This window comes from Chaetodon auriga, chromosome 19 (assembly GCF_051107435.1).
Source record: "Chaetodon auriga isolate fChaAug3 chromosome 19, fChaAug3.hap1, whole genome shotgun sequence".
Taxonomy (NCBI): Eukaryota; Metazoa; Chordata; class Actinopteri; order Chaetodontiformes; family Chaetodontidae; genus Chaetodon; species Chaetodon auriga.
The window spans coordinates 21,189,344-21,201,412 of NC_135092.1; the positions used below are offsets into that span (position 1 = coordinate 21,189,344).

A 12,069-nucleotide genomic window follows, 5' to 3' on the forward strand; every position below is an offset into this window, starting at 1 on the left:
CATTAAAGTCTCTGAAAACATCTTCTCAATCAGCCGTCCTGTTAGCAGCAGACGGATCCGACATGAACAGTTTCTGATGAAGTTGGAACTGTTTTTGGTTATTTCACATAAGAAATTTAAACATTTAGTGTTTTTATTTTTTTTTTAGTTTTGCAGCCGCCGTAGATTCTTGGAAAATGAGCGTGAGGTGAAGGGTGTTCACTGCTAGATGTCGCTAAATCCGACACGCTGGTCCTTTAAGTTTTATCTGTGATGGAGGAAGGTGCGTCCATACTTCTAAATAACTGCCTCCATTTTGTCTCTCAGGTACACGTGTCCCTTTGTAGAGAAGTTCTCCATAGACATTGAGACGTATTATAAACCAGACACTGGAAATCAAGTGGATGTCTTCAACATGTCCCCTGCTGAGAAGAGACAGAGGACCGTAGGTGAGTCCACCATCACGCACGCCCGAAAACATGAAAACTCCCAGAGTGCGCTCTTATTGAATTGTGCCTCTCGGATCGACTGTCGTCTCCTCGTAATCAGGATCCGGAATCAGATTAACAGAATGTTATTTGCATGGAAGCGCAGACGGCGTGCAGCAGAGGGACGCAGACGCTGGAGTGCGACAGCTTGTGTTGAGCCTCTGAATACTAAAATTCACTGGGGTGCAGGAAAAACGTGCCGCCCGCTCCAAACACACTCCCTGCAGGGAGTGATTACATAAAAATCACACACACACACACACACACACACACACACACACACACACACACACACACACACACGCACACACACATATGCACACACACACCTCTGGAGGCAGGTGTTCAGGGACGGTGCGGTGACATCTGTCCAGCTGCTCAGCTCTGCATCAGTTTTACATTTTGTGAGTCATTATGATCTTGTGCCCCTCGTAGACCCCATAGACATCGTAAAGGACTACATCCCTCCTCACGAGTACCTGGCGGAAGAAGACCCGAAGCTCTACCAATCAGTCAAGACCAAACGGGGTCCGCTGTCGGACGACTGGATCGAGGAGATCAACCAGAATCCCGGCCAAAGCGCCGTCATGTGTGCCTACAAGCTCTGCAAAGTGGAGTTCAGATACTGGGGCATGCAGTCCAAGATCGAGCGCTTCATCCACGACGTGGGTAGGTATGGCAGGTGGTGTGTGTGTGTGTGTGTGTGTGTGTGTGTGTGTGTCCTTAATGCTAATCTTAATGTCTTTGAACTCTGTGGCGCAAGTCACCTTCAGGCAGTTTCCTCCTTTTTCTCCTCCTCTTTATCTGTGAGTCCAGTTAATCCCGTTAATCCTAAAGAGTCAAACATATTCCTGAAAACTCAGGAATATGTTTGGAAAGTTTGGCAAGATCCTGAGAAAAAGGAATAATGCTGATATTCCTGAAAATCAGCAAGAAATGGAAAAATTGGGAATAATCCTGATAAATCAGGGCTGGAAATGTGGGATTAAGATGGAAAGTTTGAGTTTGGTAATAATGATAAAAGGTCAGGATTTATCATGAAAAGTCATTAATGGATAAAGATAATTGGGAATAATGAAGCTGGAAAGAGAATAACTCTTCTACTCTAACGTCTGAAATGTGGGAATAACTCTCAGACTCGAATATGTAATCCTAGAAAATGTGGAAATAATCCAGAAAAGTCAGGTCTACGACTGAAAAAGAGAAACTTTATGATCACCGTGAAAATTGAGGAATACTGAAATGTGAAAGGAGAAGCGGCAGGTCAGGTGACTCAGGTGACTCAGGTGAATGAAATACCTGCTGAGAAGGTGTCTGAGCTCAGAGAGGCGTCTGAGATGTTTGAGGTGTCGCTGGTTATTTTCTCTGGATATTAATATAATTTCCCTCCGTGTTTGCTAATTGTGGCTCGTGTTGGCAGGTTGGATGTTTCAATCACGATGTGCTCGGAGGGTTCAGGTCTTACAACCAGCTGCTGCTCCTTTAATTCATCAGGAGGAAGACGTTTATGGCAGTTAAATCTGCTCTGACAGATCGCCTTTCAGTCGCATTCAGACACTCACACACACACGGACACACACACACACACGGACACACACACACACACACACACACACACACACACACACAGGTGAAGATCTGTTCTGATAGGTCGACCTGAGCGCAGCAGAAGAATTCTGAATGAGTAAATGAGTAAATGTATACAGTCCTCTTCAAAGTGGTACTCAGGATCAGTGGCGGTAGAAGTACTCAAAGACTTTACTTGAGTAATATCACACTATAAAAATACTACAAATACTACTAATGCTCTGTACAGAAGTACATGCAGAAAACTGCATCTTTGATCCACAGATTGAAAACCTGATAATAATCCACAGAAAGGCGTTTCCTCCTTTCACATTAGCTGCGATGTCCTCGTCTTCTGCTTGTCTTCTGTGTTTCATAACATCCAGAGACGCACACAGACGGGCGTCCTCGTGTCTCCAGTTCCTCTGTGGAGTCTCAGGTTTCAGACGTCCTTGTCTCTGTCCTTCCAGGCCTTCGTAAGGTGATGGTCCGAGCCCACCGGCAGGCGTGGTGCTGGCAGGACGAGTGGTACGGCCTGACCATCGAGGACATCAGGCAGCTGGAGCTGGAGACCCAGCTGGCTTTAGCTAAGAAGATGGCCCAGTACAGCCTCAACGAAGAGGGGGGAGCGGAGACCAACGGCTCCTCCGTCAGCCAGGACCAGGAGCAGGGAGCTGAGCCCGTGGGATCGGCTGCAGAGGCAGAGGGAGGAGGAGGAGGAGGAGGAGGAGGAAAGCTGGGAGATTCACTGGAGACACGAGGGGAGCTCACCAAGCAGTGGTCAACATCCTCTCGGTCCTCCAACAGGTCCTCGAAGAGGGGCGGTGAGGAGCAGTTTGTGGTTCATTCATTCACCTGATGATCATTTCTCCTGATATGAGCAGTGCTGACATCACCTGCCTTCACCTGCGTGTTTCAGGGAGTCCGTCTCACCAGAGCATTTCAGAGTGGAGGATGCAGAGCATCGCCCGAGACTCAGAGGACAGTACGGACGATGAGTTCTTCGATGCTCATGGTAAAATCACAAACAGAGGCTGTGGGTTCATTCTGCATCAACACATGTACCAGCAGGATTCTCTTCATGATTGATTCACTCAGTCAGATCTGTCCGGCGTCTTTGAGCTGTGGAGCTCCTCAGGCTCCTCAGGTTCCTCAGGTTCCTCAGGTTCCTCAGGCTCCTCAGGCTCCTCAGGTTCCTCAGGCTCCTCAGGCTCCTCAGGTTCCTCAGGTTCCTCATGTTCCTCAGGCTCCTCAGGCTCCTCAGGTTCCTCAGGCTCCTCAGGCTCCTCAGGTTCCTCAGGCTCCTCAGGTTCCTCAGGTTCCTCAGGTTCCTCAGGTTCCTCAGGTTCTCATTCAGCCCCACAGCTGAACGACTGTTTCCACCAGCAGTGTTTCAGATTATTCCTCCTCTTTGTGTCTTGCAGAGGACTTTTCTGACAACGAGGAGATGTTTGCCAAAGAGATCAGTAAGTGGAGCTCCAATGACCTGATGGACAAGATCGAAACGATCGAGGTGGACGAAGGACAAGGTGGGCTGCGTTCCTCGCCGACACACACACACACACATAGAATCACATAGCGGAGAACAGGACCGCAGACTTCACATTTATGGCTCAAGTCGTCCTTTGGTTCCTTTAAATATCAGCGAATGAATGATGTTTCCACAGAAACGTTGTATCAGGAGTCGGGCGGCGAGTACGCTGTGATGAGTAATGAGGAGAGGCAGATGGAGGTACAGTTTCTTCACTCTTTTCCAATTTCATTCATGTCTCTCACACTAACACCCGTAATGAAATAGCTCGTAGATAATACTCCTCCTCCTAAATTAGCTTTCAGTCATCCTGCCCGTGTAGTCAATTTAGGATCCAGTGTCCGCTGCAGCCATCAGCTGAGTTTTATTTCAGGGGAGGTAAAAGATTAAGGCCTCTGTTTTCAGCGTGGAGAGCCTCCCGGTCGTTTGGCGCTCGGCGCTCAGGTGGTCCGTTCAAATCAGACCTCACACGGGCAGATCACCAGAGCTCGTTGATCCTGTGGGTCGTGACCCATTTCTCAACATGTTTCATTAATGATGCAACTTTTTTACATTTTCTCATGATGAAGCATCTGGTTATTGTTTTCATGCGTCGCTGTGATTGGCTCAGCTGCTTCACGGCTGTGAGATCACTGATGTGATTGGCTGAGAGTGTATTCATTGATCAACCCATCAGCACAAACCGGAGTCTGCAGCTTTGCTCCTGTCGCTGCGTCTGCGCCATTAAATCGAGGCTTTTGCAGGTCACGCTGAGTTGGTGTAAAAGCTGTTTTCAGTCGTGTTCTCGCTCTTTGTGTCCAGCGCCGTGTCTCAAAAAGGCAACGACATAAATCCATCAGAAAACCAAATGTAAGTCTCAGTCCTGTAGGCGGTAGAACGTGTCGTAGTTCAGAGTTTAGAACACGTCAGAGAACGTCAGAAAAGATTAGACTTCCTGTAGAACTCACTGTTTCTGTGTATTTCCTGTAGATGAATGTGTTTCCTCTGGACAGAGCCATGCTAGCTGTTTCCCCCTGTTTTCAGTCTTTGTGCTAAGCTAAGCTAACTGGCTGCCGGCTGTGACAGATGAGTGTTGATGAAAAGTGTGTTTCCAAAACGTCAAACTACTCCTTTAACTCAGCTGTCTGTTAACTATAATGCGTTAAAGGAGCCTTCCAGTTATTTAGTGTTTATTTTAGTATTTCGCTCTGCATGTTGCTCATTTATCTCCTCCTGTGCTTTTTGCTTTTTTTTCCTGCTCGCTCCTTCATCCCCATTAACCCTGTTTCCTGTCTCCTTCCTGTCTGTTTCTGTCCTGTAGGACTGTTCGTCTCAGCAGTGTCTCCAGCCGTCCAAAATTCACGTCCTCGTTCTGGTCCTGCATGGAGGCAACATTCTGGACACTGGCTCTGGTACAGCAGCGGCCAAATCCTACAGCGTTATTATTATTAATGCTGAATCAATGCAAGACAGAAAATGGACATGCAGCTTGTGGCAATGGCAGCGAATCTGTGTTCCCACAGTCCACTTTCTTATTGTGTTTGGGTCAAATCCATAATCATAACCCCGGCACCATACGTCCCCCTCTGACTCTGGAGAACATAGAAACGGTCCTGTGACGGTGGATCACATATTTAACTTTGTCGTCGTTTGTCTGCAGGTGAACAGAACAGCAAGCAGGGAGATGGAAACACGCTGAGTGGGGCGTTTGAGACCGTGATGAGGGTCCATTACCCTGCAGCGCTGGGCCGCATCGCCATCCGGATGGTCCCCTGTCCCGCTGTGTGTGTCGACGCCTTCTCATTAGTCTCCAAGTGAGCAATACTCTCGAGCGTTCCCCATTATTTAAATAACCTGCTGTGATACCTGCGCGACCTGCTGTGCAAATGTTAGCGTGTCCTCTCCGCTCTGCAGCCTGAGCCCCTACAGCTATGACGAGGGCTGCCTGTCCAGCAGTCAGGACCACATCCCGCTGGCTGCTCTGCCCCTGTTGGCCACCTCTGCACCGCAGTACCAAGACGCCGTGGCGACAGTCATCTTACGAGCCAATCAGGTGTACAGTGACTTCATCAAGTCTTTAGAAGGGGCGTCTTTTAACGGCCAGGTCAGTGTGACGGCGGTGTGTCTGCGTCAGTGGCCCTCCTCACTGGCTCGGTGTGTGTTCACGTTTGTGTGCTTTGCTCTCTGGTGCAGGTGTGTGTTATCGGGGACTGTGTTGGGGGCATCCTGGGGTTTGATGCTCTGTGCAGCAGCTCAGTGACGGTGTCAGAAAGCCAGAACAGCAGCAGACGGGGCAGCGCCATCAGTGTACAGGTATCAGTCTCAGCTCTCTGACATCAAACAGGACGTTTACACCTGGTGCTGAAATACGGTCTGTGTCCAGATACTCTGGATAACAAACATCCGATCTGACCTTTACGTTTACACTTGGTATTTTTAGTGTGTTCTCGTTATCCTCATTGAGATCAGATCTCTGCCCTCCAGCTTAGCTTAGCATGCTAACATGCTAACACTTGCTTAAATATAAAGTATAGCTGAGGCTGATGGGAATCCTGTTAGCTTAGCTGATGTTTGGTCACCAAACAAAATCAAATTTTGGCACCAAATGGAAAGTTTGGTGATCAGTGAAGTTATTGACATGAACTTTCATTGCAGCCAGCTGCTGTGGAGGAATCTCTGTTTGTGCTGAATGTTTCCATGCTGCTAAAGTGGCTAAACTCTTAAAACTGTAAGAACCGTAGACCCGTCTGAACGTCTAGTTTCATGTTCTTGACGATGTTCTCTGTGTTGTCTCCACCTCTCAGGACACAGACCTTCTCTCTCCAGGCATTGTCATAAACAGCGTCTCTCCGTCCTCGCCGTCCCTCGAGGGAAGCCGCCATCTCAGCCGCAGCAACATTGACATCCCTCGCTGCTCGGGCCCCGACGACCCCAAGAGACAACTTCCACGCAAGCGCAGCGACTCGTCCACGTACGAGCTGGACACCATCAAACATCACCAAGCCTTCCTGTCCAGGTGAGGACGAGCGTCGCAGACATCAGCCGATGGATGCAGTGCGTTCGTCTCTGCTGCTCTGTTGCTGCTTTTGTATCTGTGTCTGAGGCTTTCCTCTCCGCTCAGTCTTCACTCCAGCGTCCTCCATGGGGAGCCCGGGTCAAGGCGCTCCAGCAACAGCACCATGCTGGAAGGAGGCTCGCTGGGAAAGTTCGACTTCGAGGTGACTGACTTCTTCCTGTTCGGCTCTCCTCTGGGGCTGGTGCTCGCGCTGAGGAAGACTGTGGTGCCCTCGTTAGATGGTGAGGAAGGGTTTCTCATTTTGGTTTATTATGTTTCTCATGTTTGAAACAAATAAAAACAAAAAAGGCATTTTAATGGTTTTGCTTTCGCCAGAGGAGCAGGAAGTGGTTATTTGTAGCCCCTGATGTTTTTTCCTGTGTGAGCTCCAGCAGCTGGAAAGCAGGTGTCAGGGGTCAGAGGTCATGTTCTTTATCTCAAAGGCTGCAAAACTTTTGGCCGCGACAAGACGGATACGTGATTAAAGTCAGAGCTCACACAGGCACGGCTCTGACTGCACTGTGCGTCCTGTGGGGTTTGAAGCAGAGAGGTCGCTGACCTGCAGCCGCTGGCTCAACATCTGGACTCATTTATTTATTATTTATTTATTTCTTCTGTCTCCAGTGTCCGCTCTGCGTCCTGCCTGTCAGCAGGTCTATAACCTGTTTCATCCAGCCGATCCCTCGGCGTCCCGTCTCGAGCCTCTCCTGGACAAGCGGTTCCACCTGCTGCCTCCCTTCAGCGTCCCTCGTTACCAGCGCTTTCCTCTGGGTGATGGACACTCGGCTCTGCTGCGTGAGTCCACACAGACAGAGACATTTCACTGCAGTTTCACTTCTTTAATACTGTCCTACATAAAGATACGGCCACGTTACTCATGTGTCCATCTGTCTGTTTGTCTGTTGTGTCTCCTTCTTCTTCTTCCCTTCATCTGGTGTCCCAGTGGACACCGTGCAGAGTAACCCTCAGCTCCTGATGGAGTCTGGTGGTGCAGCGTCCCACCGCTGCCAGGAAAACACCGTCAGCGAGACCTCCATCCCCGTCCCCGTCCTCAACTGGCAGACCTCGCAGCTCCACACAGACAGTGGGTGACACTGTTTCCACTCTTTATGCTAAGCTAAGCTAACCGGCTGCTGGCTGTAGGCTCATATTTAGCGTTTTGAAGGCATCGTAGTGCGAGCCAGAGCTTCCTGGAAGAGAAAACAAAGACAAACAGTGAGTGGAGTTACGGATTTTGTCCGATCGTCTGACTGCTGGTCTTTCTTTGCCTCGTCAGACTTTGTTGTAGCGTCTGCCGTGTCTCCAGACCTCAGCGATTAATTCGCTGAGTCACAACTCTGTTCATCGCTCTCTGGAAACGTTTACTGTATCATCACTGATAGTGGGAAATTGGCAGGAATCTCAGTTTTTTAGACGTTTTTAGTGCCTGGACGAGAGTTCTTTATATGACTCTTTCATCAATTCTCTGTTTCCTGCTGGTTCATCTGTGCAGTGAAGAATTCGTCTCCTCTCTTTTGCCTCCGCAGCCGATTCTCTTCACTCGCACATCTTTGTGGACGGACAGTGCCCATCCTCCACCTCACCGGGGGTCCCTCACCTTCGTTTCAACCGCCGGGCCAGCGAGGCCAGCCTGGCCAGCCAGGTGTCGGGCTTGGCCGACTCCTACACCGCCTCCAACATCGCCACCAGTAAGTGGACGTCCAGCGTCTGACCCAGGTTTCGGTCGTCAGTCTGACAGTTTATGTGTTGACGCTCTCATCTCCAAACGTCCCTCAGCACACGAGCCTCGGGTCAGCCAGGCTAAGCGGCCCAGCCTGCTGTCCCAGCTGGCTCTTCCGTACACTAGGTTTGCCTCCCGGAGCCCGTCCTCGCGGCGCCATCTGAAAACCCGTCAGGTGTTCCCGAAACCCAACGGCGTGGAGTCTGAGCAGAGCTCGGACGTTAGCTCTGACGTGACCTCTGACGTGACCTCTGACCTCACCGATGTCACGTCTGACATCACAGACATCAGCTCAGTGCCCCCATCGCCCAGGGTGCTGAAGAACGTAGAGCAAGGTACCCTGGGAGCTGTAGTACGAGGACATGAGGGAAGGACGCTAGACTCCGTCCTCCTTCCCTGAGTGCTGTCCTTCCTCCTCTGGCATCTTCCTCCTCCTCAGACCCATAATCCTCTTGTATGCGACTGTTCTTCTCTTACGAGTGAACGTTTCAAGCCTCTAGCGCCTCTTAGCGTAGCCCTCGAACTCTTTTCACTTCCTCCAGCTTATCTTGACCCTGAACTGTTCATCTCCGGATGAGCAGGACGTAGATCTGCCGCGGACTCCTCACAGATCCACATACTGGACGTACTGGTTCCTGAACTCACTCTGTCTCTCTTTCCCATCTTTCCCTCGGTGCTGCAGTTGCTTCTCGGTGGTGGGGCAGTAAGAGGATGGACTACGCCCTGTACTGTCCCGACGCCCTCACAGCGTTTCCCACCGTGGCTCTGCCTCATCTCTTCCATGCGTCCTACTGGGAGTCCACAGACGTCGTCTCTTTCTTGCTCAGACAGGTTCAACGAGTCTTCCTATCAATAATGATCATTTATCTCATTCTGTCTTTAAACTGAAGGTGAGCGTTAGCCGTGGGAGTGGCAGGGCTGTGACGATGGGGATCCAGACTGAAATCAGGGAAAACGGCTTGTTTTGCTTGTTTTTGCTAACACGGATTTTAGAATCAGTTTTGATGGTTATGTTTAAACATTTACTACATGCAGCAGATTTTGAGTTACTTGTTTAATGAAGTAATTGTCTTTCCAGGTGATGAGACATGAGAACTCCAGTATTTTGGAGCTGGACGGTAAAGAAGTGTCTGAATTCACTCCGTCCAAACCTCGAGAGAAGTGGCTCCGCAAGAGGACTCATGTTAAAATCAGGGTACGAGCTCTCCTTTAACTTTGGATGTAATTCTGTCTGTTTTACTCATTCTGGTTTCGGCAGCATCAACAGTACTTCCATTTTGTTCTTCTTCATACTTCTACTTCTACTATTTCACATCTATAAATACATATAAATCAATTTTTAACACACAGAAATACATCAACAACATAAATTTAACAATGAGGTATTTACAAGGGACGTTTTACTGCAGAACACATACTTTTGATGCGTGAAGTACATTTTGCAGAATCTTGAATGCAGGACTTTTACTTGCTAAGGAGCATTTTTACAGTTGTTTTGGTACTTTTATTTAAGTAAAGGGCCTCAGTACTTCTTAAATACTGTGTACAGCCTTAAAAAACTCCAGCAGGAGCACAGGGGAGTCCCGGCGATGCCTGAGAGGTGAAACTCAGGGCAAAATAAAGTCAATGGCTCCTGTGCTCGAGGCTTAATTGCTAAAGTTAATTAACATTTTCATCAACATGAAGCTTCTCTTTGGATTTCGGCCACCGCGCAGTCAGACGATTCCCCTCAGAGAGATTTCCGAGGCAGTTTTCTGATTTCCTGTTTTCTCTTCCTCTGTGTGTCAGAACGTGACGGCTAACCACCGTTTGAACGACGTGGTGTTCACGGAGGACGGAGTCCAGACGGTGACGGGACGCTTCATGTACGGCCCTCTGGACATGGTCACCCTGACTGGAGAGAAGGTGACGGCGGCGTCCAGCTGTGATGTTACGTCACCGTGTGTGTCTTTAAGGTCGCGTTGAGACGTTTGTGTTGTTTCCTGCAGATTGACATCCACATCATGACCCAGCCCCCCTCTGGGGAGTGGGTGTACTTCGACACAGAGCTCACCAACAGCAGTGGACGCGTCTCTTACGTACTCCCTGAGGGCAAACGGCTCGGCATCGGGGTGTATCCTGTCAAAATGGTGGTCAGGTATCTATCATTGTTATTACGCGTCAGAAAACTCCCGTTTTCTTTTTCCGTCTTGTTTTCACAGCAGCTCCTCTCTCTGCTGTTTGTCTCACAGGGGCGACCACACGTTCGCAGACAGCTATCTCTCCATCGTACCTCGAGGAACTGAGTTCGTAGTGTTCAGTATTGATGGGTCGTTCGCCGCCAGCGTGTCTATAATGGGCAGCGACCCAAAGGTTCGGGCCGGGGCGGTGGATGTGGTGAGGTACGGCTCACACACTGAGCTCCAGATAGCTCTATCCTGCAGGCACACACATGTACGTACAGCATGTGTGTCATAAAGCAGTATTTGATGGAATAACCTTTCCTGTATCCTGGCTCGCTCTCCGCCCGTCTCTCACATTGCTGTTGGGTGACAGCATCTTCAGTAGGCTCCAGGTCTGGAGGTTGAGTTGGTCGTGGCAGGGTCTCCATCCAGCCATCATTGACTTGGCTGTTTCAGAATGAGTCGCTTGTTCTTCTTTGAAATATGAAGGATGGAAACTCTTTTCTTCACTCAAAACTTATTTTTTCATGCTCAGTCATTTCAGCTCAGGTTCATCGTTTGCAGAATGAGCTGTGCTTGTGTTTGGGGCTTGTACACATGTTGTTTGAGGGGATACAGCTGCAATTTATTGTGCAGTCGTGTATCACACAGTGACAGTACAGCTAAAGTTCGAACTTTGACCTTGAAAATAAGGTGATAATGGTTTTATTTAAAGCCACTGTGTGCAGAAAGTTGATGTGATTTCTGCATATTTCACATTTTTCTGTCCAAAATGAAACAAACCTGGTGAACTTGCTGCTTTAAAGCTGCAACAAATCAACAAATCAATACATTTATAAGAACAACGGGTCGAGTGATCGTGTGTGATCCAAGAGGTGTCCAGTGATGATTTATCGTCTGTGGTGTTTTTTTTCCACTGGGCGGCACCATAAACGTTAATTTTGGACTTCTGTAAAATGAGCCTGTTAGTTTTTCATTTATTTCTTTTACAGTGTGCAGAAGCAACCAAATATAAGAATGTGCATACATCCAATGTTTTGTTTGTTGTTTACGTTTTGTATGTTACCAGTCAGCTGGTGTCCACACATGCCCCTTCATTGCTGTGCCTGCGCTGACGCTGAGCTCCGTGTGCTTCCTGTAGATACTGGCAGGATTTGGGCTACCTGATCGTGTACGTCACGGGTCGTCCTGACATGCAGAAGCAGCGTGTGGTGGCCTGGCTCTCTCAGCACAACTTTCCTCACGGCATCGTCTCCTTCTGCGACGGGCTGGTTCACGACCCGCTCCGACACAAGGCCAACTTCCTCAAATCCCTCATCAACGAGGTAAGAAAGGCCGCGGTGAGACTTTAGTAGAAAAACCTTGAAGTCTCTGAAAGCTGACCTCCCTCTTCCATCAGGCCCACATGAGGATCTTTGCAGCCTACGGCTCCACCAAGGACATCTCCGTGTACTCGTCTGTCAGCCTGCCGCCATCCCACATCTACATAGTGGGAAGACCCACGAAGAAGATGCAGCACCAGTGTCAGGTATGGAATACATCCTGATAGCAGCCTATAAAGAGACTTTATCATTATGGGGTGTTTGTGT

The 12,069-nt window shown here is 49.1% G+C and overlaps 1 protein-coding gene across 2 annotated transcripts in view; it reads left to right on the top strand.

Moving 5' to 3' along the window:
* Positions 1-12,069, top strand: part of pitpnm2 (phosphatidylinositol transfer protein, membrane-associated 2) — a 40,663-nt gene that overhangs the window by 21,553 nt on the left and 7,041 nt on the right. The window contains exons 5-27 of one of the 2 annotated variants that reach the window (XM_076758534.1): positions 307-428; positions 903-1,136; positions 2,504-2,857; positions 2,953-3,048; positions 3,458-3,562; positions 3,701-3,765; positions 4,865-4,955; positions 5,204-5,357; positions 5,458-5,647; positions 5,737-5,856; positions 6,348-6,559; positions 6,665-6,840; positions 7,223-7,393; positions 7,542-7,682; positions 8,125-8,286; positions 8,375-8,653; positions 9,001-9,149; positions 9,397-9,513; positions 10,107-10,223; positions 10,307-10,455; positions 10,550-10,699; positions 11,622-11,805; positions 11,880-12,008. In XM_076758534.1, the coding sequence (XP_076614649.1) occupies positions 307-428; positions 903-1,136; positions 2,504-2,857; positions 2,953-3,048; positions 3,458-3,562; positions 3,701-3,765; positions 4,865-4,955; positions 5,204-5,357; positions 5,458-5,647; positions 5,737-5,856; positions 6,348-6,559; positions 6,665-6,840; positions 7,223-7,393; positions 7,542-7,682; positions 8,125-8,286; positions 8,375-8,653; positions 9,001-9,149; positions 9,397-9,513; positions 10,107-10,223; positions 10,307-10,455; positions 10,550-10,699; positions 11,622-11,805; positions 11,880-12,008 (3,667 nt within the window). The remainder of the gene's footprint in view (positions 1-306; positions 429-902; positions 1,137-2,503; positions 2,858-2,952; positions 3,049-3,457; positions 3,563-3,700; positions 3,766-4,864; positions 4,956-5,203; positions 5,358-5,457; positions 5,648-5,736; positions 5,857-6,347; positions 6,560-6,664; positions 6,841-7,222; positions 7,394-7,541; positions 7,683-8,124; positions 8,287-8,374; positions 8,654-9,000; positions 9,150-9,396; positions 9,514-10,106; positions 10,224-10,306; positions 10,456-10,549; positions 10,700-11,621; positions 11,806-11,879; positions 12,009-12,069) is intronic. The other variant, XM_076758532.1, reaches the window with a different exon arrangement.